This window comes from Saccopteryx bilineata, chromosome 7, assembly GCF_036850765.1.
Source record: "Saccopteryx bilineata isolate mSacBil1 chromosome 7, mSacBil1_pri_phased_curated, whole genome shotgun sequence".
In the NCBI taxonomy this organism is placed as follows: domain Eukaryota; kingdom Metazoa; phylum Chordata; class Mammalia; order Chiroptera; family Emballonuridae; genus Saccopteryx; species Saccopteryx bilineata.
This window is the reverse complement of record NC_089496.1, coordinates 35,355,639-35,381,316: the sequence shown is the minus strand read 5'-3', so window position 1 is coordinate 35,381,316 and position 25,678 is coordinate 35,355,639. Positions and strand designations below refer to the sequence as shown.

Here is a 25,678-nt window from a genome sequence, read left to right as displayed (position 1 = left end):
AGGCTCAAAAATGACTGGTAGGCTTATGATGACCTTTCTTAAGCATGTCCTGCATTTTCTTATATTTCTACAGTGAGCATATATTGTTTTATAATCTTAGAATAATGAACTTTCAAAGATAGCTGTTCAAGAGGTGGTTTTCAATCTTTAATATTATTATTATTATTAATTATTATTATTGAGAGGTGAGGAGGCAGAGAGATAGACTCCTGCATGCACCCCAACCAGGATCCATGCAGCAAGCCCCCTATTGGGCAATGCTCTCCCCATCTATTTGTTCTGTTGCTCGGCAACCAAGCTTTTTTAGAACCTAACACAAGGCCATGGAGCTATTCCCAGCTTCTGGGACCAGCTTTACTTGAACCAATCAAGCTATGGCTGTGGAAGGGGAAGAGACAGAGAGAGAGAGAGAAGAGGAGGGGTGAGGTGGAGAAGCAGATGATCTCTTCTCCTGTGTGTCCTGACCAGAAATCAAACCCAGGACTTCCACACACTGGGCCAATGCTCTACCACTTGATCAACTGGCCAAGGTGCAATTTTCAATTTTAATTCCAAAAATTGACTCAATTGATTAAAGAGAAGATTAGATGAAGAGGTGATATAGAGTGAATCGTGATTCCCCAAATCACAATTAGCACACCTATATGATTTAATAAAAAATTACATACCAATATAATTTAATTTCAAGGGCATCAAAATATTCTATGAGCATCCAAGAAGGAGAAATGGGTAGTTTGGTGGGGAGAGGGGGAGGATAATGTTAATCTCAGAATTAATATTAATCTGAAATGTTAAATGCTAAAAGAAGGTGCTCAGCTATGTAGAGATTTCCCCTAGTCCTCTTCTCTTATGATAAACACCTCCAAGAAAATTGTTTTCACATGACTTATAATTTGACTACATATCATATGCATCAGAGACTAAGAAGAATAAGACTTTTATAATTACTAAAGGATATTATATCTTGTGTTACTTATAAATACATTGCTTCTTATCTCCAAATGTACACTTCACTGACTGATCTATAAAAATGGAATGGAAAAGTTGGAATTCCACCTTTTTTTCCTATGCTGGCCAACATCATGTTAAGTTTTGTCAGGAGCAAGTCCTGGGCAGTCGTTGTTAAAGGAAAAGAGTTTCTCTCTCTGGTCCAACAGGATTAGAGGATTCTCCAATGTCCACTTCTGGCAGGGCTGGGCAGTCATCAGCTTCACCCCCTTGGGGGTTTTTCTTTTTAAGGATGTACCTCCTTGGGATGACGTCAGAGTAATGGCGGAGTAGGAAGCGATACCGATAAATCTCCCCCAAAACTCAACAAGATCTTCAACCAGAAACAGAAAAACCTATACTTGGAGCCTCCAGAGCTTCGCAATACACCCGAAGGTATGGTCGAGTGAAAAATTGGCTAAATATATAACCAAACCCTGAAGGAAATAGGGAGTAAGAAATGCTCCGCCTTCCTCACTAACCTAAACAGGGCGGCTTTCTCTGGTAACTGTGAATATAGAAACTGAGGCGGGCAAAGGGGGTGAATACATCCAGGCTGCGGCACAAAGGGCCGAACCAGGCTGTGGCACGGAGATCCTAGCCGAGGAAAAACTGATCCTGTGGCAAGCCGGGCAATACAAGCTAACACTCGCGCCAAACCCAAACAAAGAAAGACAAGCGGGGCAGCCATTTTACCCGTTCTCCTGGTCGGTGCGCAGTTAGTGGGCGAGAGATTTCTTCCTAAGCCCTGGAAGTGGGTGTCCGTGTTGCCCCACAGAGAGGCAGGGTCAGAGGCCTTTCTGTGGGCCGAAAGCAGAATCTCTGGGCAGCCCCAGTGCCCTGGGAAAGCCGTGCACGGGAGGGAGCAAGAACTAATTCCAACGGTGGAAATTTTCCGTGCTGGTGAGGGTTTCACTCAGGGAAACGCGGCCGGCCTCATATCCTGGTGTGCGCGCGCAGATAGGAAGTGAGTGATTCCTCCGAGTGCCTCGGCAGTGCGCGCCCGTGTTATCGCACAGAGGGGCAGAGTCAGGGGCCTTTGTGTGGGCAAAAGTGGAATCTCGGGCCGCCCCAGCGCCTTGCAAAAGCCGCGCACGGGGACGGAGCGAGAGCGAATTCCAACGCTGCAACTTTCCCATGCGGTTGGGGGTTTCACTCAGAGCGTGAGACTGCTGGCCGGATATCCTGGTCTGCGCGCGCAGATAGTGAATGAGAGTTTCCTCCAAGCACCCCGGAAGTGGGTGCCCGCCTGTGTTATCGGACAGAGTGGCAGAGCCAGAGGTCTTTGAGTGGGCGGAAAGCCCGCCTGATTATGCTAGCAGCTCTGACTGACTGAGCCTTACCCAGAGCCCTGTGCTGAGTGGGAATAGAGTGGGGAGTTGCCAGCTCTTTGAACCTCTTACTATCTAGGCAGAGGCAGCAGCAACCCCATAGCTGGATTATCAGGCTATTGAGGAAGGAAAGACTAGGAGAAAGGCTCCAGGAACACGGACTCTCTCACTGTCGGAGCCTATAAATGCTAATGAGCCTCGACTCCCAACGAGACTAAAGCACAATACATGAAATTGCCATAGAGACTTATCAACTGCAAACCTCTACCTGAGCGTGCCAAAGGGGCAGAACCTGGGGTACAGAGTCACTGACCAGGAAGAGGGAGAGAAAAGAAAAAGCAAGAAGATAACCTCTCAAAATCAAGAATAATCTGCTGGGCCTGACCTGTGGTGGCGCAGTGGATAAAGCGTCGACCTGGAAATGCTGAGGTCGCCGGTTCGAAACCCTGGGCTTGCCTGGTCAAGGCACATATGGGAGTTGATGCTTCCAGCTCCTCCCCCCTTCTCTCTCTGTCTCTCACACCTCTCTGTCTCCCTCTCTCCCTTTCTCTCTCCTCTCTAAAATGAATAAATAAAATTTAAAAAAAAAAAAAAAAAAAAAAAAATGAAGAATAATCTGCTGACTTTATACCCTATCCCATTTTATTATATTTGTTCGTTTGTTTCTCTTATCTTCATTCTTGATACTTTTTTTCCTCCTCCAATTTGGCCGATTAACTCTCTGCTGGTCTTACTCTCTCCTCTCCTTGAACTACACTACCCATAAGTGTTACATCTCCCATTATCTTATTTCTCCTCTTCCTTTCTCTCTATGAGGGTTGCACTCCAAAACCCTTAACTCTCTCTCTCTCCTTTCTTTTTCTTCTTTTAATGGTTCCTTCTTTTTTTTTTTCTCTCTCTCTTTCTTTTCTCCCTCTATATTAGTTTCTTCCTTTCTCCTTTACATCTCCTCTCATTCAAACCTCAATAACAAACAAATTCTCTTATCTGGGACTCAAACTTATGTTTGTGGCATTTTGGGGGGTTTTTACTTCACCTTTTTAACTCACTAGCAGTGCTCCCATCCCTGGCTCTCCATTTTATCTAGTGCTTGTTCCACTAAATACAATAGTATTTTTTTAATTTGTCCCCCCCATTTTTCTGTTTTCCTCTTATTCCTCTCATCATAACTCTTAGACAACCAACACCTAAAGGTAAATCATTTTATTCTTGACCCAAATTTTTCCTTATTTGCTTTTTGTGGGTCCATACCCCCCCTTTTTTTTTGCCCTTTATTACTTTTCCCCAATTCAGGCCCTCCATCACAGGCATTGTTTGTTATAATTCACAGTTCACCACAAGATTTTCTCAAGAAAAAGGGGAGAGGAGAGGAAAAAAGGAGGGGGAGAATAATTTCCTTTTTTTAAAAATTATTATTTTATTTTATTTTTATTTCATTATTAATTTTTTTTTAAAAAAACAACTCTTTGATTTTTTATTTTTTTTAAACTTTTTATTCTTTATTAAATCTCATTAATACTATCAACAAAACCACCCTCAGATGCCATTAAGGAAGAGAAAATCGAATATCATGGATACAAAAGAAAGAGAGGTAACACAGCTAGATGAGGAAAAATCTATGGAGAAAAAATTTAATATATTGGAAACCTTGGAGCTAAATGACAGAGAATTCAAGATAGAAATCCTAAAAATCCTCTGAGATATACAAGAAAACACAGAAGGCAATTTAGGGAGCTCAGAAAACAACTCAAAGAACACGAAGAATATATGTCCAAAGAAATTGAAACTATAAAAACAAATCAAACAGAGATGAAAAACTCAATTCACGAGCTGAAAAACGAAGTAACAAGCTTAGCTAATAGAACAGGTCAGATAGAAGAGAGGATTAGTGAAATAGAAGACAAGCAACTTGAGGCACAACAGAGAGAAGAAGAAAGAGACTCAAAAATTAAAAAAAATGAGATAGCCCTACAAGAATTATCTGACTCCATCAAAAAGAGTAACATAAGAATAATAGGTATATCAGAGGGAGAAGAGAGAGAAAATGGAATGGAGAACATACTCAAACAAATAATAGATGAGAACTTCCCAAGCCTGTGGAAAGAACTAAAGCCCCAAATTCAAGAAGCAAACAGAACACCGAGTTTTCTTAACCCCAACAAACCTACTCCAAGGCATATCATAATGAAATTGACACAAACCAACAGCAAAGAAAAAATTCTCAAGGCAGCCAGGGAAAAGAAGAATACAACATATAAAGGAAGGCCCATTAGATTATCATCAGATTTCTCAGCAGAAACTCTACAAGCTAGAAGAGAGTGGACTCCAATATTTAAAGTCCTGAAAGAGAGGAACTTTCAGCCACGAATACTATACCCATCAAAGCTATCCTTCAAATATGAAGGAGAAATAAAAACATTCACAGATACAGAAAAGATGAGGGAATTTATCATCAGAAAACCCCCACTCCAGGAATTACTAAAGGGGGTTCTCCAATCAGATACAAAGAACAAAAAAAAAAACAGAGCCACAAGTAAAAGCTCCAAGAAGAACACAATAAAACCAAATTTAAACTGTGACAACAACAAAAAGAAAGAGGGGGAGAAGATGGAGATTAACAGTAGCAAAGGACGATGGAGTGCAAAAGTACTCACAAAATAGTTCGCTACAATGAACAGGGTAGGGACCCTTTTCATTACTCAAAGGAAACCACCATTGAAAAAACCACCACAGAAGCACATGAGATAAAAAGGATGTACCTCCTTAAGGTACTCCTGACAAAATAGCTTTCTCAGTCATCTTAGAGGGCTGATTTGTTGGTTTGAAATTTCAGGAGTTTCCTGGGTGAAATTTGAAACTGACCCCTATATTCAGAGTGCAGGATGTGACCCAAGAAAGAGGCAGACCTTCCTAGATTGGTAGGTGGCAGATGAAATAAGCAAGGAAACTTATACATATAGAAGTCTTACCTTGGGCAGCTGCAAGGTGAGTAGATCTCCAAATTCACACACAAGAACATTAAAAGTTTGTACAGAGGTCTTAACTGGGTTCAGTCACGTCAACAAAGTATTGCTCTCTCAAGGCTGTGTCCTTGAAAAAAGCTTAGACTCTTGGAATGGTGGGCAGAATGGACATTCCAAGGACAGGGGTAGGGGATGATGAGTCTCTGCTTTCCTGGTTCAAGCTCAAGGGTCAACTGGAGGTCACGCCCTCTCAATGACTTCCTTCATTGTGATTTCCAGCAAATTTCTCAGTCCAGCCCTGAAGGTAGTTGGCTGATCCTTATGTCTGCTGTTCCTATATTCTTTAGAGTTTCCTTAATTTTCATTAGTGAATCCCTCATTACTCCACTTTTCTACTCTAGCAGACAATTCTTTATATTAAACTTTCCCCATTCAAATTACTATGCTTTCTCTTTCCTCAGTGGACAGTTATTAATGCCACTAGAGATTTCTAATAAGTAATTTTTTGTTTGTTTGTTTTGTTTTTTTATGTCTTTTCAATACAAAAAGCTTCTGAAATCTCGCTGTGTAATGTATTTGAAAATGAAAGCACTAAGACTAGTAGGTTTTCCTGTCTTGGATTTTCATGGGATGCTTTTCATTCATATGAGGCTCTCCTCACATGTTTCCACCTCTATTAGATTGAAGAAGAAGGAGGAGGAGAAGGAGGAAGAGAAGGAGGAGGAGGAGGAAGAGGAGGAGGAGGAGAAGAAAGGAAGGAAAGAAAGAGAAGGAAGGGAGGGAGGGAGGGAGGGAGGGAGGAAGGAAGGAAGGAAGGAAGGAAGGAAGGAAGGAAGGAAGGAAGGAAGGAAGGAAGGAAAGAAAAGAAGGAAAGAAAAGAAGGAAAGAAAGAAAAGAAGGAAAGAAAGAAAAGAAGGAAGAAGAAGAAGTCCTGTGAGCAAGGCCCCATTGACTAGGAAGCTTTGAACAGAGACCTGGCATAGACATTTGGCTAGAAAGGCACCTGGAACTCGGGTCACCTCATTCTGGTTTAGGTAAAAGTTTAAAACTCTCTATTGTATGAACCTTGGCTTCACCTGACAGATTTCCTGCCAAAGTGTTTTGTCTCTGTAGAATTTGGGGAGATGAATTTTTTACAGAGAGATTTATATTGAGCTAAGTTATCATATAAAGGTAAAAAATATTATCGTAAGATATGCAATTATATTATGTAAACTTCTGGGGAAAAAAAAGAAAGAAAGAAAACTTTGCAATTTATACCAAAACAAAAAATAAATAAAAAAGAATTGGGAAGATAAGCAATACAAGAATTAGTAGTGAACTTGGCATCTCCTAAACTTAAAAGACTGTACTATAGATATTTATTTGTTCCTGAAAGTGTATTAATTGCTTATGATATAAATTCTTCCAAATCAATTCATGAATTTAATAAAGTTTAATTTAGAATGATAATAATTCAAGTTTAGTCTAACTAGATCCACTAGAGCAAATGTGAAAAAAAAATAGTTTAAAATCTGCAAAAATAAGCCTGACCAGCTGGTAGCACAATAGATGGAGTGTTGGCCTGGGACGCAGGGATCCCAGGGTTGGAACCTGGGGTTGCCAGCTCAAGTGTGGGCTCACCAGATTGAGCGTGGGTGACTGGCTTGAGCTAGGATCATAGACATGACCCCATGGTCGCTGGCTTGAGTCCTAGGTCACTGGCATGGGCAAGAGGTCACGTGCTCTGCTGTAGCCCTCTGGTCAAGGCACATATGAGAAAACAATCATTGAATAACTAAGTTGTCTCAGTGAAATATTGATGCTTCTCATCTCTCTCCCTTCCTGTCTGTCTGTCCCTATCTGTCCCTCTTCTAAAAAATAAAATAAATTCAAAAATAAAATTCTACAAGTTACCAGAATTGATCATGATAGTATAATAATGGAGACCATACAGAACCACACAAGAACAGACGTACTAGTGGAACACAGTAGTGAGCCCAGAAATAGTCCAGATATGTAGCAGAACAGTGTTAAAAGGATTGACTCTAATTGACTGTATGGGAAAAACTGTGATCTATCCAGGGCAAATAGAGCATGAAATGATGACTTCAAACCATATACATAACTAAACTCCAGGTGACAAAAGAAATGACAACTAAAAGTCCCATAAACATACTAAAAGAAAACAGATTATTTTTATAGAACTCTGTTGAGGCAAACATTCATAAGCAAGACCCAAAGGCAGAAGTGATAAAAGATAATAACACACACAAAGTTATAATTGCTGTATAACATATGTGTAACACAATTAAATTAAAGACTGAGAGAACATTTGCCACATGCATGAGAGAAATACATAAGATATAGAATGTAAATAGCTTATTAATCAATACAGAAAGAAAATATAATGAAATCATGTACAAGATATGTTTAAAGATAAATCACACATGAAGAAAAAACAAATGGCTAATAAATACAATGGAATGATTATCAAAGTCGCTGGGGAAATGCAAATTACAATAAGATGACATTTTGAATCAATCTATTGGCTAAAGACTATAAAAGATTGATTGTAGCCAGTGTTCGCAAGAAAGAAAGGCAATTCTGGAGATAGATTTGGAAGTTACGCCTGACCAGGCAGTGGCGCAGTGGATAGAGCGTTGGACTGGGATGCCGAGGACCCAGGTTCGAGACCCTGAGGTCGCCAGCTTGAGCGTGGGCTCATCTGGTTTGAGCAAAACCTCACCAGCTTGAGCCCAAGGTCGCTGGCTTGAGCAAGAGGTTACTCGGTCTACTGTAGCCCCACGGTCAAGGCACATATGAGAAAGTAATCAATGAACAACTAAGGAGCCGCAATGAAAAAGTGATTGATGCTTCTCATCTCTCTCTGCTCCTATCTGTATGTCCCTATTTATCCCTCTCTCTGACTCTCTCTCTGTCTCTGTAAAAAAAAAAAAGAAGAAAAAAAAGATTTGGAAGTGACTATGAAAGCAGAGATTTTACATACCCTTCAACAATGTAATTCCACTGCTATGACTATTTAATGCTAAAATGTGCACAAATGTACAAGATGTTCATTATACTATGATGTTCATTGACGCATTATATTTATTAAGTAAAATTGAAAGGCTACACTGAATTGCATTACAATGGAGAAACAGTTAAGTAAATTATGATGGTTAGGTGGACTTAGGCTGACTTATTCATTGGATACCTTCTCCCCTTACTCCTTCCTTGCTTGTATGTCCAAGGACGGCTCCTTTCTCAACTGGTTTGAACTCATTAGGTCAATAAGAAGTACTGCTGGAGGACTGGTTAGCAGGGAGAAGCCACAGCATTTTTTTTCCCATTCTGTCTCTGCTCCTGCTGGACTGGCCCATTGTGGTTCTAACTTTCTCCGGATGACCCAGCCCCTAAACTCTACTGACACAACCTCCTCCTTTTGTCCCTATAGCTCAAGGATGCAAGTGGCTTCCTATGATATCAATCTCTACATGGCCTCTTTGTCCCCACTTGGCTTTTTACCTCTTCCATCGTCCCTGTAATTAATTCTTTGTACTCAAGTTCCGTTACTTTAAATACTTAAAATAATTCTGTTTTCCTGCTTGGAATGCTCAACACACCTTAACAGCCAGTAATTAAAAAAAAAAAAAGAAAAAAAAGGAGGAAAAAAAAGCTATATAACTATATACAAAGTGGAAGAATGTTCCTGATAAGTTGTTGACTCCAAGAAGGAAAGTTACTGTATCTTATTTCTAATATGGTCTGTTAGAAAAAAACAATAATACACAATGTGTGTATAATAAAATGCATTTACATTATGGTAATAGTAATGGTAATAATGACTTTTGTAGCAAAAACAGGTATGGCAAAATACCAACTGAGACTAGTAGTTCTTAAGAGGTTGAAGGAAGGAATATGAGTGTGAAGGGGGTGAGGTACAGCTACTTTTTACTTTATACACCACTTGGTTGTTTAGATTCTTTTTAAATCATAATCATTACATTTGTAATTTCAAAAAGTGTTTAAAGCAGGTAATAAGACACTGTGCCCAATCTAATTACTTTTTTAAAGATATATATATCCATATGTATTCATTTGCCATGGGAACAATCTGAAAGTACAGTCAGTTCTGCACAATTTTGAAAGCAAAACTTTGTTTTAAACAGAATTAATATATTAGGGAACAACGTGAGCCTATCTATACTTACATGTTGTTTTGTCAGTGAGAGACGCCAGGTGAATGCTAAAGGTTGCACCCAACTGAGCTGAAGGTTTAGGAATACACAAACTGTGCACACTTGCACATGCCATGAACATCAACCAGTGTCCTCAGTTTACGTATGAGTTATGAGCCATAGCAACCATATATAGTTTTACAGCTTTCTGGCTGACTTCAGATAAGTATCCTAATATTCCACAATAACTCACAATCTGTAACTTCAATGCCACGTCAGGTCTTTCTGAAGACAAAGCAGCATATTTATTGCAGTATTTATGCCTTTCTCCATGTAACAATGCATGTGTAAAAATGTGCTACCGTTTACGTTAGGTTCTGGTGTTTTTTCTTCATTGCATTCTAATCCTATCTTCCTCTCAAAGTCCTGCGATTTCTTTTTTTTTTTTTTTAATAAATTTTTATTAATGTTAATGTGATGACATTAATAAATCAGGGTACATATATTCAAAGAAAACATGTCTAGGTTATCTTGTCATTAAATTATGTTGCATACCCCTCGCCCATAGTCAGATTGTCCTCCGTGACCCTCTATCAAGTTCTCTGTGCCCCTCCCCCTCCCCCTAACTCTCTCCCTCCCTCCCTCCTATGTCCTCCCTCCCCCCACCCCTGGTAACCACTACACTCTTGTCCATGTCTCCTAGTCTCGTTTTTATGTTCCACCAATGTATGGAATCATGTAGTTCTTGTTTTTTTTTCTGATTTACTTATTTCACTCCGTATAATGTTATCAAGATCCCACCATTTTGCTGTAAATGATCTGATGTCATCATTTCTTATGGCTGAGTAGTATTCCATAGTGTATGCACAGTACAGTGACTTTTAGCAATGCATAGGTCAGGTGATAGTGGAAACTACATTTCTGGGTAGAAGTTTATTTGTTGTTCCCTAACACAATCATGTATTAACAGCCTAATTAAATCCACATAAACATTTTAAAAAGAAAAGATATGGTGGAGGTCAAAGGATGACTGCTGCTATTGTAGGTGAAGGCTTGAGGCTGTTAGGGGAAGCTTCACCCGTGACACAATCAAGTGCTCTGTAGTCCACCTGCAGGGTACCCTGCAGGACACAAAACATTCAAGCCCCTCCCGAAGGTCTCTCAGCCACACCTTGAGGGCTTTTTCAATCAGATAGTTCCTGCAAATTTTAACAATACAGATGTGACCAGTCAAGATTCCATTACACAATGTAAACCCTGTAATAAGCTAAATGCGTCTAAATGGGCTTGCAAACACTCCGGAGATAACACGATGCAGACCCAGAAATACACCAGCACAATCTAGGCAGTGCTTACTGACTTTTCAAGCTTAGTCTTGATAAAGGAGATTAAAGCACGTGTCTTTTCAGGAAATACGTCTCTAAGGGGAGATGACAAACTGAAACACGATGTGAATTTCAAAAGGCAGGGGGGAAAATAAATTTTCTTCATGTGATTTGAGTCTTGAATTTCTGCCCAGTTTTTCAGAGTGAACTTTCACCTGTTAACATTGGTTTTCGCTTCCCCTTTCCAAGGAGGTAGATGTATCAGGTGTTTTTCTTTTGCTTGTTTTCCTTTTTTAGTTAAGATACTCCACCCAGAGCCGAACTCCACTGTTTATCTTTGATGTGGGCGGGGACCACCTCCCTCCCTCGCCACGTGCCCGGTTTCTGGGACAGTGCCCACTGAACTTTGAACTCATTCTTGATCCCAGTACTTTCCTGCTTTCCTGTCTCTGCACAGAATCTGCTGTTGGCTATGCTCTCTATAGAGCTTTGTTTCTAGCTGTTCCCTGACAAAGGGCTTGTTCTGCGAGGCACATCTCGTCCTCCTTGTCCAGCCTCTGGCTTCAACCACTGAATCACAAATATTCTCCAGCTGGGAATCAGACCAGCGCAGAGATGAAGAACCCAGAAGCCCAACAGGATGTTTCCGTTTCCCAGGGAATTCGCATGATGTTTTACGCGATGAGGCCCAATGAAACGTCATTCCAAAGACTAGAAGAGGTGCCTGAGTATGTAAACAAGGTGAGACTATCTGGGAAGAGGCTGCTCTTGCTCTTTCTTAAGAAGTCAAACGCATCTTGCCGTTTTGTTTTGTTTACTTTCATTCTTCAAATTATAAAATTTTAATAAAAATAATTCCCTTTCATAAAGACATAGAGCAGATATAGAATTTCTACTTTAATTGATTTTCCGTACAAAATACTTAACCGTCTTCTCCTGTTAAACTGCCTTCCCCTGATATGTCACTCCAGAATATGACTAAACCTTTCAAAGTTTTCCTGGACACAGTGACAAGGAAATGCAGCTGATAGAAGCCGACATCAGTAAACGTTGTAACAATTTTGTTTTTAAACTGTAAACTTGTCTAGTACCTCCCAAAAAACTATTTCCTCTTTAATTTGGGAGAGTAGTTCTGCAGAATGGATACTCAGCTGACTCAGGCCAACTCTGCTCTCCTAACTTTGAAATTGAACCAAGTTTTATTTGAGACTCTGAAGTGTTTAGGAGCACTTTTCACTTTTGGTTCCTGGCTATGATTGGAAATGGAAATATCCAGAATTAGAACTTGAATACTGAAGTTCCCCACCCTGTCAAAGTTGTTCCTATAACACTTACTAGTTAAGACCAGAAATAGAAAAAGAAAATGACATCAGAGAATATGTTCTTGGGAGTTCAGTTTTGAAAACTTTAAAACTCATGATCAGCTTCCAAATGAGTGAAATCCATAACTCTTTTCAAGATTTGATATTACCCTTACTTTCTGATTTTTTTTAAAAAAAATGTGGTTCTTATGTCTTTATAAAATCATTTTTTCTTATTTTCTAACACCAAACCCAGTCTAATATTTGGTCATTGGAAGTGGAGCTTAAAAACACCTATTACATGTAACAAAATTAAAGTGTATTGAATAATACTTGAATTATGTTTGAAACATTTTAAATGACCTTATTCTTTGAAATACCCAGAAGAATATTCTTTATTCTTACAGTTTCAGTTCTGTCATTCCTATAATATTGATACTAATATGAGAAACTACAATTGTGTACATCCTTAAAGAACACCTTTGAAATTGAGTCCAGCTTAGTCCTATGTAGATAATAGACTTGTGTTTATTACATTTATTTTAAAATGAATTTCAAGATCTAACTTATAACGTGTCCCTCCTAATCTAAATTATTTGGTGTGATTATTATGGTGACACCTGTTTTTATTTCATTTCCAAATCAGTTTATAGAATGAGAACATGTCTATATGTTTGAAATAATCAAATGTATTTTTTAGGAGAAAACGGTCCTAGGCAATGGTGTGTACCTTCTCCCTCTATGCCATGTTGCTCCAGACCTCCCACTTCTAGAATGACTGATGAGGAAATGTGAGAGAATTTCATTCCAGGTCCAATAGCATCTCTTTTTTGCAATTTCCTTTTCAGGCAACTCCATTTTTCATTTCCTTGATGCTGCTTGAGTTAGCTATCAGCTGGATTCGCAAAGGGAAGCCACCAGGTCGTTTGGATGATGCATTAACATCGATATCAGCTGGTGTTGTGTCTCGGCTTCCAAGGTAAGTTAGGTGGTTAACAACACTTAAGGGAATCAACTGAAATGCTCATGTAGGATGGAGAAGGAATTTATTTTCACATACCTCTCCAAAGAAGTCAGATACTGTCACTACTTAAACTTTTGATATTTTGTTCACTATGGGATTTTGTTTCCACTCATTAAAAAATACAGCTCTAAATATTATTTATCTTGATTACTGAACTAATTGGCGCCCCCTTAGATTTTGTGTCCCATGAACCCTGGCTGGTTTGCTCACTGGTAGAGCATTGGTCTGGTGTGTGGATGTCCCAGGTTCGATTCCCAGTCAGGGCACACAAAAGAAGCGCCCATCTGCTTCTCCACCCCTCCTTTCTCTCTCTCTCTCTCTCTCTCTCTCTCTTTTCACCTCCCTCAGCCATGGCTTGATTGATTCGAGTGCATTACCCTGAGTGCTGAGAATGGCTCCATGAAGCCTCTGCTTCAGGTGCTAAAAATAGCTCAGTTCTGAGCATGGCCCCAGTTGGGCAGAGCATCAGCCCCAGATGGGGTTGCTAGGTGGATCCTGGTTGGGGCACATGCAGGAGTCTATTTTTCCTCCTCTCACTTGGAAAAGAAAAAAATTTTTTGTGTCCGATGAGTGTCCTTCATTTACCAACACTCAGTTATAGCTTAGTTATCTATTAGAAATTTAATTCGCTTTAGGAAAATGCACACACAATAGCAGTCTGGTGTGCAGACACTCCCTAGTCAAAATCCCGTAAAACCAGATCGCTGCAGTGTGCTCATAAGTGGTGTCTCTGCAAACAGGCCTACCCCATTGGCAGCCAAACATTTCCATAATGTGAAACTGGTGGAAACTCTCTACTGGTTCCATATTGCCTGAGGATAATGCATGAATTCCTTTCCTGGTCTGTAGGAGCTTTGGTCTCTCTACCTTTGCTTCTGGGCCCTTTATTGCCATTCCTTTGAAAAATTTGTGCCTTCCATATTCTTTTCTTTTTTTTTTTTTTTTCCTTTGGGCCATTGTCCAGAGGTCACACATGTTCCCCTCTGCTTGGAAAGCCACCCATGTGGCTGATTTATTTCTTAAGCCTAGGCATAGACTTCTCTTGGAGAGTTATACTCTTCAGCAAATAATATATGCTTTCCAACCCTACGGTCAGACACCACTTCGTTATGGTCCCATGGAATCTTGTGCTTCCCCCAGATCTAGAGCTCTCTCATGGCCCCGTCTCACCTGTTTCCCTCCCAACCCTTCCTGCTTGCTTGTGTGCATGCAACTCGAGACCAAGAGCTGTTCCTCTTTCTTGATAATATTAAATCTTGTGCTTGGAATAATGTTTGGTACATAGTAGTTGTTTTTCTTTAAAAACATTTAATTAATATTCTCATAGTGTTATGTTAGTGATAAAATTGGATGATGAAGAGACCAAACAACAGTAAACAGTAAATGACCTATGTACAAGGAGGAACAAATTTTCCTCTACCTCAGGGTTCTTCTGGCTGGTCTAGTAATCAAATAAACAGGAGATACTAGCAAGAGAAAAAAACAACACAAATTTAATACATATATATGGTAACACTGCATATATGAGAGAGTCTGAGGAGCACATGCAGGAGAGGTTCAGAGATAGAAAGGAAACATAGATACATAAGACATCCTAAGCTATGGATGAAGTATGGTGCACTGGAGGCCTTAAAAGGTCATTGGAGGATAATAAGAAGAGCAGACCTTAGTACTGTGATGGCGAACCTTTTTATAAAAACCGCCCACTTTTGCAGTGCTGGTCAACCTGGTCCCTCCCGCCCACTAGTGGGTGGTCCAGCTTTCATGGTGGGCCAATCCCAGCGCCATTTGGTTGCTCCGCTTGCCCAACATGAAAGCTGGAACGCCCGCTAGTGGGCGGGAGGGACCAGGTTGACCAGCACTGCAAAAGTGGGCGGTTTTTATAAAAAGGTTCACCATCACGGCCTTAGTAAGTTTCCCCTGCTTTATAGACAGGTCAAAAAAGTTATTTCTCATAATCTCTTATGGGCAAGGCTTCTAATTCAAATTCTTCTATATAGTTAAGGAGCAGGAGGTCAGGGAGGAAGTTCCTCTTGAGCTTGAAGCTAAAATTGCCTGTAGCTCAAAACAAGCAAACTACATACCGCAGAGGCACACTTGGGGTGACTCATTCTGGACCTGCATACCTCCTATTTCTTTTACAAAGAGGAAATTATGTGTGTAGAGAAACCAGTGAGGATTTACCCAAAAGGCAGAGGGTGAGGGAAGATTCCCTTAGAAGTACTTGCTTTATGTCGTTGATGAATGTTCTCATTCCTGCTCCCCACCCATTGCTGCTTTTACTGTTTTAAGAGATTTACTTCTGACCAGTGCTCACTACTTAGGAATGTTTCTATGAACCACCCAGTGGGAAACCAAGGTGGATTTAAAAAATAAAATAAAACGAGAACTTAAAGCTATTTGAGAAAAGGTAAAATAAGTTCATACATTGTATAAAAATGTTTAGATAGGAAGTAAACCTAAAAGTAAAATTTCTTTCATAAACGGCACTATAAAGAGGTTAGGTTAATAAGTATAAAATAATAGCAATAACAAAATAATTACACTCTGAAAAAGTACTTGTATGTTTGTACATTGTTGTCAGAATCAGAGGCTATATACCTCAAGTTTTTGCAGTTAATTCCCAGAATTCCCTAAATAAGAATTTAGAGTTATACATAATATCCTCTATTTTATGTCTCCCTTGAACAGAATTGAACAAGAAAAACATCCAACATACTGAAAGGATACATAGATTAGGTTATTGAAAAATACTCGGTTACTGTAGTTCATTCTGAGAAAGTTAAGTGTATAAGTTATGGAAATTGGACAAATGATGAACTGGAAGAATAACTGGATAACTGAGCAGTGCTCTGCAGGTGTAATTACAGAGCACATATTCTGCTCAGCTGAAACGGATTTATTAAAAACTCCGGGAGACATCAAGTTGAATGAATGCTTCAGCATTTCTTTCAGTCTTTCAAGTTTGACTTTGGTCAAAGTGAAATTTGATTGTTCTCTTATCATAACATTGTAACTCCTGGAAATATTAACTGTATCCTCAGCACTATAATTGTGCTTAGCGGTGCAATTTTAAAATGGTACAGAGTTCATTCAGACAAGATATGCAAGAATCAGAAATATATGTTTTGTTAAAAAAAAAAAAAAAACCCCAAAGCACAAGGAAGATGAGGAGAAGAGAGAGAGACAGAGAGAAAGAGAAAGAGATGCATTCTTTTCGTTCACATTCCACTATTCCTAACACTGCTTAAACAAACACAAGCTGTGAACTCCGGTGCCCTGTGAAAGAAAGGTAAAAGGTTGTGAACTTGAATTTGGAGCGTATTTGTCTACATTTGTACTTTGGATGAGAATAGCAAATGGCTGCTTTTTTGTTCTGATAGGTGTAACAGCGATTTTAAATTATGAAAACGTGGATAATTTTGTGAGTTTTTAAACGCATTTTTACCTTCCATAGCCTTTTATCTAAATGATCTCAACTAAGCAAATGATCTGAAAACAAACTTTAAAAATATTTTTTGTTTATTTTGTTGCTTTAAAAAAAAAGAAAAGAAAACAGATGTCAGCGAGGAAGGAAAGTCGATCCTCAGGATACACTTCTACTCCATCTCTTGGCAAAAGACGAAAAGGGGCTTTAACAGAAACTCTTAAAACAATATTTCAGTCGAAGCCACAGCATTAAGGGGGATCCTTGCGCAAATCATTAACAGCTGAAGGTTAGATTAACACGGCACTGACGGCATCCTCTTCGAGGGACTCATTTCATTTTCCACACGAGCAACGGTGGCTTGCCGGGATTTTAAAACGCACGATCTCGCAAGAAAAAAAAAAATGATAGTATACCATTTGTTAATTCGTTTGAGAAGAATTACGCTTTGGATAGTAATTCTGAATAGGCATGTGGCCTCAGACGCAAGAGGCAGAGGGAGTTGAAGCGAAACCCTCAACATGTTTTTCTACTTTGCCCTTCATGTAATGGAAATGCTGCACGCAGGCTTTGAGGAAAAACAATGTTTATTTGAGGATCGCAGTTTTATTGTTACATAAAATTTGAAATATCCTGAAGATTAGTAGCATACGTAGCACATTGATAGAGAAAACTACATGCCGTGCCTTTCACATCTTTATGTAAGGGAAAATATTAATCATAGACAAGATTATATCTTGTTTACAAGCCTGTCGACCAGACTATCATGTGTAATAAAAGCCCATCTGTCCTCAGAAGTCAGATTCTGGGCGAGCCTGCATCTGTTTTGCTCCTTTGGAATCCAGTAGGCAACCCTCCTAGTCAGAATCTAGTCTTGAAGTTATAGACAGATATTTTTATGCATCCTAGTTAAACACGCTGCATGCATCATAGGCAAAGAATCTGCCGTTCTATCAATCACTTGCATATGTGATAAAAAATTAAACGTAGCAATTTTTTTTTTTTACTAAATCTCTTTTTTTAAAATCTACCAGCGCTTGGGAAATATCCTGCTACTGACTTAAATGCTAACGAGTGAAAAATAATCACATCTTTTTTGTTTTTCTTCCCTTGCTTGTTTAAGCAAAACTCAATTTCCAATCCTTCATTAGAAAGCCGGGACCTCAATTTGTTACTTCCTTCCAATGTTTCTGCTTCCATAAATTGCATCCTCCCCAGAGAAATTTTCTTCTCGATATAAATATCTACAGTATGTTTGTTTTTAATGGGTTCATTTATTCTGTTGAAACAGCAGATGATAAATCAAATTGCAATAGGTTGGAGGGATAATTGAAGTAGGTAAATTTTCAAATAAGTTGGGGACACTCCACTTTTAATACATATGGGTCACTGCCAAATTTCACTATGGAGTTAGCCTCGCAAGGTTCAACCATACATATGCACGGTTTTACTGGCCATGACTGCCATGGAATTTTCCATTCCTGACAAGAAGGTTTCAAAAAAATTTTAAAGAGGAGGAAATTAAACTTCTTTGAAATACTTTTGACTCCTTGGGGTGAGACTGGAGAATAAAAATATATATATATTGGGTTTTTATCCTAGACTTTAGGATCAGAGACAATACTGCCCTTGGCAACATTAGACTCCTAAAAAGATGACTTTAATAAACATATTCTTTGTCTAAAATAAGAGATAAATGCATTTGTGTGGTGATAATAATATTTAATATTAATATATTTATTGAACTAGAATATTATCAAAAGAATATCTCCTGTGAAGAAAATAAAATTTAAAAACTTGCTGGTTTGTTAATTATATTTGCTAGGGAGAATGTCTTATTTCCTCTAAACTTTTACCGACTTTGTTATTAATTGTGTAACTTCACAGATTGCTTCCCTAATGAATGCAAACTTCCTTGTGTTTATTTGTCTGGATTTTGGTGCTTATTCAATAGAGTAATTGAATTACTTGAAGTCATTCTTGCAAAGTGAAAGATGTAGCAAGTTTATTTCCAAATCTACTGCATTGTGTTTCTAAGTTTATGGTTTTATGGTTACAGTAAAATGAAATGGAATTAAGTAATTGTTTCATAAATATAATTCAATTTACAGTAAGTAACAGTAGTACAAACAATATTTGTCTGCAAAAGGGTGAGATAGCATTATATATCTTGTTATTACTGAGCAAAAATTAATATTCCACTAGATGGAGCAAAAGTGGCAGTAGCTCTACAGATAAATACTGCAGCTTCCTGGGCTAGGGGTGAGAGATTTTGAAATTAATAAATAACAGAATTTCTCAGAAAAACCAGTATCTGTATAATGCAAATATCATTATTTGTTTATAATTTCCTGAAGTTTATAAGGATATTTAAAATGAATTCTTCTAAATACTGATTTGTGTTCTGATTTACGGGACATGATTATTAGATATACAAATGTCTAATTTATTTTCTTTGACTGTGTGTAATCTGGCCAAATCGGACAGTACACACAGCTCTAATGAGGGTTGTGAAACTGTATAAATTGGCAAATGTCTGCAAGACAGAAGATGAATTATGCAAATTTTGTAATGCTGAAAGTTGCTTTGAAATTTTAAGTTTGCAATGAGAGCATTACATCAAGTTTTATTTATTTGATTAATGAATAAAGCATGAAAGTTTTTGAGATCTAGATAATTTTATGGTCCATTCAGCCTAACGCTTTCATATCTGAAAGGGTGAAGGAAATCTCCAGCATTACCTTTCTAGCTTACATTCAAACTAAAATGACTGTTCCAACTAATTAGCTTTTATTAGTAATCTCAACTCCCCCAAACCATGTCCCTTCTAGCTGATTAGTTACTTTGAAATCTGAATATTGGAAATTATCTTTTGAAAAGTCCAGGATCATACTGAAATAGCAATTTAGTGCCTCCCCAGATTTTATAGTAACTAAATATTATTGGCACGACACATTTCTAGTGTTGTGAGAAAACGTTATACAAACGCATGGAGAATTAGCTACTCTACATCTGCCAAAAGACAGACCTCAGACTGAAGAGAAAAGTGGTATTTGGGAGGAATTTATTAAAAAAAAATAGGAGAAAGAGAGGAAAACCTCTATATATGCAGGTTGTTGATTAGAGGATTCTAATGTCTCCTTATATTTGGATCATTTTTTGATCTTGCATTCAAACTTAATGAATAAAAGGGATCTAGTATTTGACTATTCAAAGCCCCCTGTACCACCCATTTTTCCACTGCCAAGTGATTCAGTAAGCGCACTATGTATGTACATACATATTACATATGTCGCTTCCCGCAGGATGGGGTTTACAGAGTTGAAGTTTGAATTCCAGAGCTCAGAGTCATATGCTGGGGTTTGGGGCTGGGAGAAGACAAAGGAATTTGGAAAAGAAAAGAGGAAGGCGCTTTAGTTTACGAGTCAAGGTCTGGTGGGAACCTTTGAAAATGTAGGTGCTATTTCCTGCAACCGAGGTCTTTCTAGAGCTTGATAATCATTTCCCAGCTGTATCCCTTTGCTGAATTGTTCTTAGTTGTGGGCAGCCCTTGGATGTTTTTCCCCATTTGTGATAGAAGAAGATCGTATTCATCTTGCTGATAGAAAGCAGGGAATTTAACTCCCACTGCTTCTCCCCTCTGTCCCTTCGCCTTGAGGGACATTCAGCTACGTGCTAAAGTGTGAAAAGAAAAAAAAAAGGCTTTGACTGTAGTATGTCAGGCATATTTCAGCTCGATTTGTGTCAACCCTCATAAGTAAGTTGACAAAGTAATAAATCGGGTGTCTGCTCAGGATCTGGCACCTGTACAGAAAAGTATTTCAAGTGCAGGCTGGTTCTCTGTGTTTTACAAATGGGACTTTGCCAGGGACCGTCTTCCTTTCATTGAAGTCTTAGTATCTTAAAATCTATTGCAGTTGTCGCTGAAACTGACAAGAAAGATAGCAGCTTAAAAAACAAATCTATCATTCAGACTCTGATGAGGCTAGTGACGATGTGTGCCCTGGTCACCAGTGTCTCCCCATCTTGTGCTGTCCCTGGTACCTGGGAGGCTCGTAATATGGATGTATTGAATAATTGAATGAATCCAATGAACGGATCGGTTTTGACAGCGCATGCTAAAACTTAGGTAAAAAGCTGTCGATTATTTCAATTTTCTGTTGCATTTTCTCAGTTTTAATATTTCTTTCTGGATTAGCCTTTTCTGAGGGTTATTAACTGGGGTATTTTTTCTTCCAGGAGATATTTGGACATTTGTGGTCCCAACTTGGGTAAAAGAGTGCTGTGCTACTGGTATCGAGGAAACAGAGTCAGGTGTGCTGCAATTCACAGGACAGGCCTCCAGAGCGGACAGTTCTCTGGCCCAACTGGCAACAGTGTCAAGGCTGAAATCCTTGTGAAAACAATTATTGGGCTTCACCATATACAATTGATATTATATATCCATTTTTACCTAAAATTTAAGTTTTATATGGTTAACCCTCTACTAATGGGTCACAGGAAACAATTTTTAAGATTTCATAATTTGGGTAACAGTTTTCATAGGTCAGACCCCTACAAAAAGGAACGATCTTGTCTAAATGTCAATAATGACACTCGAGAAGCCCTAGCCTAAGTATGTTAAAGTTACCAACCAAGCTAACATGTTTTAAAATAACATTCTTTTCTATCCCCTACCTTGCTTTGATAAATAACCTATATAACAAATTGGAAGACAAGGTTAAATTTAGGTTTTTGGAGTCTTCAGAGTTTCAGGACATTATGGTTGCCCCTGGCCCCACCGCCTGTCTGGTCTTGTGAGGAACCTCACTCACATGTGTGTAGACATCCCAGGTTGCTGGTCCCAGCTCTGCCTACATGTGTAAAAATAGACATTCTTGACTTCCTTGTCAAGTCTGGGAGTTCACACACCTGCATTGGCCAGCCTTCTGAAAGTCTAGACCGGGAACAAAGCCAGTGAAGGTCCTGCAGGCAGGCTCGAAACATTTGGACAGGTGATTGTGGAGTATGTAGAACAGGGGTCCCCAAACTATGGCCTGTGGGCTGCATGCGGCCCCCTGAGGCCATTTATCCGCCCCCGCCGCACTTCCGGAAGGGGCACCTCTTTCATTGGTGGTCAGTGAGAGGATGCATATGTGGCGGCGCTGCAAAGCACGGTGTTGCTCACGTACACTACTACTTCCGGTGACGCGGGAAGTGCGTCATATCACTTGTTACGGCTATAGCAGTGACAAATATGGAACCGGACATTGACCATCTCATTAGCCAAAAGCAGGCCCCTAGTTCTCATTGAAATACTGGTCAGTTTGTTGATTTAAATTTACTTGTTCGTTATTTTAAATATTGTATTTGTTCCCGTTTCATTTTTTACTTTAAAATAAGATATGTGCAGTGTGCATAGGGATTTGTTCATAGTTTTTTTTATAGTCCAGCCCTCCAACGGTCTGAGGGATAGTGAACTGGCCCCTTGTGTAAAAAGTTTGGGGACCCCTGATGTAGAACATGACCCGGGTTGTGACTGGACCCAGGATGAACAAGCAGTACTTTTGGGTCAAGGACAAAAAGGCTCTTTCCAGCCATACAATTGTTGAAGGTCATGAAGCGGAATGCTGTTTGGCCCATGAACTGGACCTGGGCAATTGTTGGCCTGCCTGTTACCCCGTCTCCTGTTCTTGGTATAGATCTTCTGCCCCCTAGACCCATCCCCACGGGTGCTCCAGGACACGCCTAAGGAAAGGAGGGACATAGCCTTGGTAGCACCGTCTGGATTGAATATGTGTTTGAACGGGAAGAGACAGCCAGACAGACTCCCGCGTGCGCCCCACCGGGATCCACCCGGCACGCCCACCAGGGGGCGACGCTCCGCCGACCCTCTGCCCTTCCGGGCGCCGACGCTCCGCCCTTCCGGGCGCCGCTCTTTGACCAGAGCCACTCCAGCGCCTGGGGCAGAGGCCAAGGAGCCATCCCCAGCGCCTGGGCCATCTCTGCTCCAATGGAGCCTTGGCTGCGGGAGGGGAAGAGAGAGACAGAGAGGAAGGAGGGGGAGGGGTGGAGAAGAAGATGGGCGCCTCTCCTGCGTGCCCTGGCCGGAACCGAACCGGGACTTCTGCACGCCAGGCCTACGCTCCACCACTGAGCTAACTGGCCAGGGCCTATTTTGGTTTTTAATTGAAGGCAAGAGCTTCCATCAGCAAAAAGGTTATGACTCACTTTATTTCAGTGGTCTGGCACCAAACCCTCAATATCTCTGAGGTTTGCCTGCCTAAATTTTTAAGATTTTGGTGAGCTGGTGAGAGGATTTATCCATCTTGTGTTTGCCCAAGACAAGCTTTGCATGTAAGTGTCCTTGTTGATTAAACTTGCCGCCACCCAATCTGAAAGGATTTGTCTCTTTCTTAGGTCTCATCTTTTCCGCTGGTTACGAGAGCCATTTTACAAATCAAAAATAATCTCAAATTAAAAATTGGGTTTTAAGATCTAATAACATGTGCAGTCCATTTCAAAAGTGTAATCGCTTGACATTTCTATTATGTAAGTTAATGTTATTGTAAAGTAGCCTACTGTTTTATTTTACAGATTAAATGATAGAGGAATTCAAACATGAGACAATTTTAAAGTTTTTAAATCTTAATTTAAGTCATATCATAAATAAATCAAAAGTACATTCAAATGAAAGGCCCAGTCTCCAAAAGATACAATAACATTCTAACTCATAGAAGCCCACCCTGTAAAGAGAAATTCTACGAAAATGGCAAATAACAATATACTAATTTAAGCTGGTTCTTCAACTTTATTTAAAATTAGAATTTTTAAGAATTTCCTCACTTACTCTTGGTTTATAAATAAGTCTTAGGTAGAATTATCAATTCATTTTACATATTAGTGATAAATATAAAAGAAAAAGTCAATTCAATCAAATTTATAAAAGTGATAGAGGGAATAATTATCTTGAGTCTGATCTTAAATTTGATAACTGAAAAAAATTTTTTTTAAATATCACAGTGTATGAAATTGGAGTATATTTTGTATACTTTTTGAAAGTTCTTGAAATAAGAACTTACCATTTACAGCTTGGTAACTACATAGGTTGCAATACATATTCTGTTGTCTGGGTTTTTCAAACAACTGTTTATTTTAACTAAATTTACATAATTTATTTCTAGTGGAAAACTATTGCCTTATACCTTGAGAGCTGTAGGTTATATTATGATAAGAAATATTGAAATGCTAAGAGAATCCAATTTTTAATCTTTTTTTTTTTTTTGAGACAGTGAGAGTCATAGAGAGGGACAGATAGAGATAAACAGGAAGGGAGAGAGATGAGAAGCATCAATTCTTCATTGTAGCTCCTTAGTTGTTTATTGATTGCTTTCTCATATGTGCCTTGACCAGGGGGCTACAGCACACCGAGTAACCCCTTGCTAGAGCCAGTAACCTTGGGCTCAAGCTGGTGAGCTTTGCTCAAACCAGATGAGCCGGCGCTCAAGCTGGCGACCTCGGGGTCTCGAACCTGGGTCCTCCACATCCCAGTCCCACGCTCTATCCACTGCACCACGGCCTGGTCAGGCCCAATTTGTAATCTTAATTATAGCATCTAAAAAACCACTAAAAGTGTGTTTGTGTGTTTATGAGAGAGGAAGGCAGGAGGGGAGGGGGGTAAGGACAGTCAGCCAGAAGCAACTTTAATCTTGACGGAAATATTGTGGAAGCAGCATATTTTAAGCAGTAGGTAAATTGAAGTCCCCTTTATAAATATGCTATTTATAATTTTGCCTTTTATACTTTCTTTAAAAAGCACCCTTATTGTGTTCATTAGGATTTAAAAATGACAAGCACATCAGAGTTTTGTCATATGTACATTGAGGGGTCCCATGAAAAATATTTAAAGAGGCATAAATAATACTGGGGAACAATTTTTTTTTTTTCATTTTCTGATGCATGAGGTTTTAGAACTGTTTCTATATATTTCTGCATTGCTGGTTCCAAATGTGAAATCCATTTTTTGGTGCATGCTCTAGTTTTTATGCAATTTTAATTTCTTTTTTTTACAGTTAATGGCGTGCATTGGTTTTTAAATTGGAGTTAAAGGGCAATGACTCTTGAATTGAACATAACCACAAGGCAATTAATGTTTTACAAACATCACTTTTACATAATTGTAGTTGTTTTTAAATGTAAATATTATTATCTGATAAAAACACCCTCTAATTTTGTTTTAAGATTGAATCATGGCTTCTTTGAGTAGGCATAAATGTAAGAATAGTCCTGACACCTTTGTTATATATGTGCCTGTTACACACTTCAACGTCAAAGGCACAATATTTCATCATTTGTGATATGTGCATATATTGCCTATTTTCAAGTTCCTCTTGGTGATTAAGACAAGAATTGGGCTCCTCATATTGTGTGTCATAATTGTGAGGAAATGCTTCGTGACTGGACAAAAGGAAAATGCAAATGAATGCCTTTTGGTATTCCCAAGGTTTGGCGTGAACCTAAGGACCACAGCAGTGACTGTTATTTCTGTCTGATCCATACAAAGGTCATCAGCAAGAAAAAAATGGCATATGATCGCATATCCTAATATTCCTTTGGCAATATGAACTATCCCATACTCTGAGACATTCCCAGTTCCAGTTTTCAATGGTTTTATTTCTTTTAAGGACGAAGAAAATGAACATGGTGATCAAATGTATTTTGATAAGATGCATGAGGAAATGGTTGTGGAATCTGAAGGGTCTTCTTCTGATGCCAAGCAGTCATTAACCCCTCAGCACTTTAGCCAACCTGAACTGAATAACTTAGTAAGAGATTTGGGCCTATCAAAGGAAGCAGCTGAGTTATTAGCCTCCAGGCTTCAAAAAAAGAATGTACTTCACCGGTCAGCTCAAGTATCCCATTTCAGGAAGCTTGAACAAATTTTTGTGGACCTTTTTTCCAAAGACAAACACTTTGTTTACTGTCATGATATCAGTAGTCTTCTCAGCCAGCTAGGTGTTACCACATATAGTCCAACAGAATGGCGGCTATTTCTTGACAGCTCTAAATGGAGTCTGAAATGTGTTCTCCTACACAACGGTAATGTTTACGCAGCGGTTCCAATTGGTTATTCAACTCATCTGCGAGAAGATTATAATGACATAAAAATTGTCCTCGACTT

The 25,678-nt window shown here is 39.2% G+C and overlaps 1 protein-coding gene across 1 annotated transcript in view; it reads left to right on the top strand.

Moving 5' to 3' along the window:
• The first annotated feature begins 11,183 nt into the window (after positions 1 to 11,183).
• The window catches only part of AGMO (alkylglycerol monooxygenase), a 319,390-nt gene continuing 304,895 nt past the window's right edge, over positions 11,184 to 25,678 (top strand). The window contains exons 1-2 of the mRNA XM_066239850.1: positions 11,184 to 11,507; positions 12,916 to 13,046. Of these exons, the coding sequence (XP_066095947.1) occupies positions 11,382 to 11,507; positions 12,916 to 13,046 (257 nt within the window). The 5' untranslated portion in view covers positions 11,184 to 11,381. The remainder of the gene's footprint in view (positions 11,508 to 12,915; positions 13,047 to 25,678) is intronic.